This window comes from Danio aesculapii, chromosome 5 (assembly GCF_903798145.1).
Source record: "Danio aesculapii chromosome 5, fDanAes4.1, whole genome shotgun sequence".
Classification (NCBI taxonomy): Eukaryota; Metazoa; Chordata; class Actinopteri; order Cypriniformes; family Danionidae; genus Danio; species Danio aesculapii.
In genome coordinates this window covers 33,685,675-33,687,946 of record NC_079439.1, presented here as the reverse complement: position 1 = coordinate 33,687,946, position 2,272 = coordinate 33,685,675, and the positions used below count along the sequence as shown (strand labels likewise).

Below are 2,272 nucleotides of genomic sequence, written 5' to 3'. Positions count from 1 at the left end.
TTGTGTGTTGTTCGGACCTTGGCATATACCAGTGGGACTTCGCAAGCTTTGATGTCATCAGGTTCATGCATTTCATCTGTCCATTTAGATTAGCTTCATTTTATATTAGAAATGTAACGTTTAATATAAAACTTTACATTTGAATCTGTAAGTTCAAGTAGATAATTAACATGGTCAAATTAAATGCAAAATATTTTTGTGCATTTTTTTAGATCACTAATTAAATAAGCTAAATTGTTTTATTGAATTGGTCTTCTCAGAGTCATCAAGCCACAGCAGGACCCCTCCAGCCTCTCTCTGCTTAGTTTTGGTGAGGTTTTCGCTCTGCTCTTTGACAACCACCATCTCTATGTTCTGGACTTGAGGACTGAAGTTACTGTGGGCCGCTGGCCATTGCCAGCCTACCGTAAATCGAAACGTGGCTCTAGTTTCTTAGCAGGTGTCACTTCCTGGCTCAATGGACTGGACGGCAAGAATGATGCAGGCCTAGTGTTCGCCACCAGTATGCCTGACCATAGCATTCATCTGGTTCTTTGGAGAGAGAATGGCTAGGGCATGGAGGAGGCGAAAACTAGCCCTGTGTTTTGAAAGCAGGCAGAACTTTACAGCAAAAAGAAGAAAAAAGGGTGCTTTTCATAAAACTTAACAGCCAACATCGTTAGATAATGCATGGACCAAAGTGTTTCCCCCTCAACTTTGTTTCCATTTGCATTACGGATTCACTCTTGCTTCACTCTCTTTCTTAGTTACTTGCAAACAATGCATTCAACACGCTAGGATTCATAGAAAAGGAAACCGCTGGAGATTTGCAGTAGCTTTTCCCCATCATGTAAACAATCCAAGGGTTTTGTTTGCTGTAGACTTGAGAGATTTCCCGCTGAACTTAAGAGCTGAGCCGCTTTTGCTTTCACACCAGTGAAAGTTGTTAAAATGCTACAGCACCACCAGAGCGCAGATTGCTCCACAGCAGGCACGGGCAGGAGAGTTGGCATGCTTTATAGCACAATCACCAGGATTGACAATGAAGTACGTTGTGTGTTTTTTTAAGTGTTACCATTTCAACAACTTTGTGTTTATTTACACTAGGAAGTTCTTTAGGACAAAGAGAAATGTTGCCTTAAATCTATGATTTCCTTTTGAAGAAACTGAATTTGCAGACCTGTCTGGCTATAGGCGCTGGATTCCAGCCCAAACATCTGTGTTGGTCATTTTGCTGGGTCTTAAAAAGGCTCTGATAAAATGCTGTCCGAATGAGTCAAACGGGCTTTTGTATGAAGGTCATTGAGAGGTGGCTCCTCACCATTACTGACCCTTGGTTTTTAATTTTCATTCAGTTTATTAGTCATGTGCCTTTGTTTTAACACTTAACCGTTTGCATATACAGCGTGTCACGTTTTGAAGTCCAGTCCTCCCTCAATGAAAAAAGTCTGTTTTATGCTTATTTTTTTAACCTAATGTAATCAACACTGTAAGAGTTAGTCTTACCACTATTTAGCCAGACTAGATCACACAAAAGTGTTTCTTGTGAAAGTCGTTGAATGTTCATTTTTAATCTTTATTTTTAAAGACTGATCTTATTTTTGCATAATCCAGGGCTAGCCAGCCTTTTGTCACTTTATAAAGCTGCTTCTGTAGTTCTGTATATCCCACTGGAACATTAGAACAATATAACTCTTATTTTCTTTCCCCAAACCATCAAAACAGATGACTGAGTGTTTGGGTGGATAGTCTAATGCATTTTCACTGTATTGCTCACATATTTCAGAGTTTAGATACTGGGTAAAATATGATTACCATTGGGGGGTTACGACGTCTGTATGCACTGGTTGTGTTGCTTCACTGAAATGCAAACCTCACAGACCGTAATGCCATCCGTCCATCGCTAGCAGAATTCAGGTCTGTTGTTTGTATAAGAAAACATGCTGTCTTACAAATAAACAACAGTAGCTAACTAAAAAAGTTGACTTTTTCTGACTCTGGATGTTTTTTTATTTGTATAACATATCTTGTATGTTATGTATGGGTGAAAGATATACAGCCAAATTATATAGTTTTAGTTAACACTTACCTTCACCACCTTCATACTTAACTGTTAGCCACATTGGGATTAGAGGTAGGGGCGGGTTTGGCCATTTAATAAGAGGTTAAAGGTCTTTCTTTGAGGAAAGAGGACTTCCCCACATTTTTTCTCACTCTGTCTTCAACAACTGGTATTTGGGGGGTCAGACCTTCGTTGTATTGGCTAACTATCAAATCAAAGTTTTGGGATTTT

The 2,272-nt window shown here is 39.3% G+C and overlaps 1 protein-coding gene across 1 annotated transcript in view; it reads left to right on the top strand.

Moving 5' to 3' along the window:
* Positions 1-1,959, top strand: part of fbxw2 (F-box and WD repeat domain containing 2) — a 14,457-nt gene extending 12,498 nt beyond the window's left edge. Inside the window, exons 6-7 of the mRNA XM_056458002.1 lie at positions 1-61; positions 261-1,959. The exon at positions 1-61 is cut by the window's left edge and continues 109 nt beyond it. Coding sequence (XP_056313977.1) covers positions 1-61; positions 261-552 — 353 coding nt within the window. The 3' untranslated portion in view covers positions 553-1,959. The remainder of the gene's footprint in view (positions 62-260) is intronic.
* The last annotated feature ends 313 nt before the right edge of the window (positions 1,960-2,272 follow it).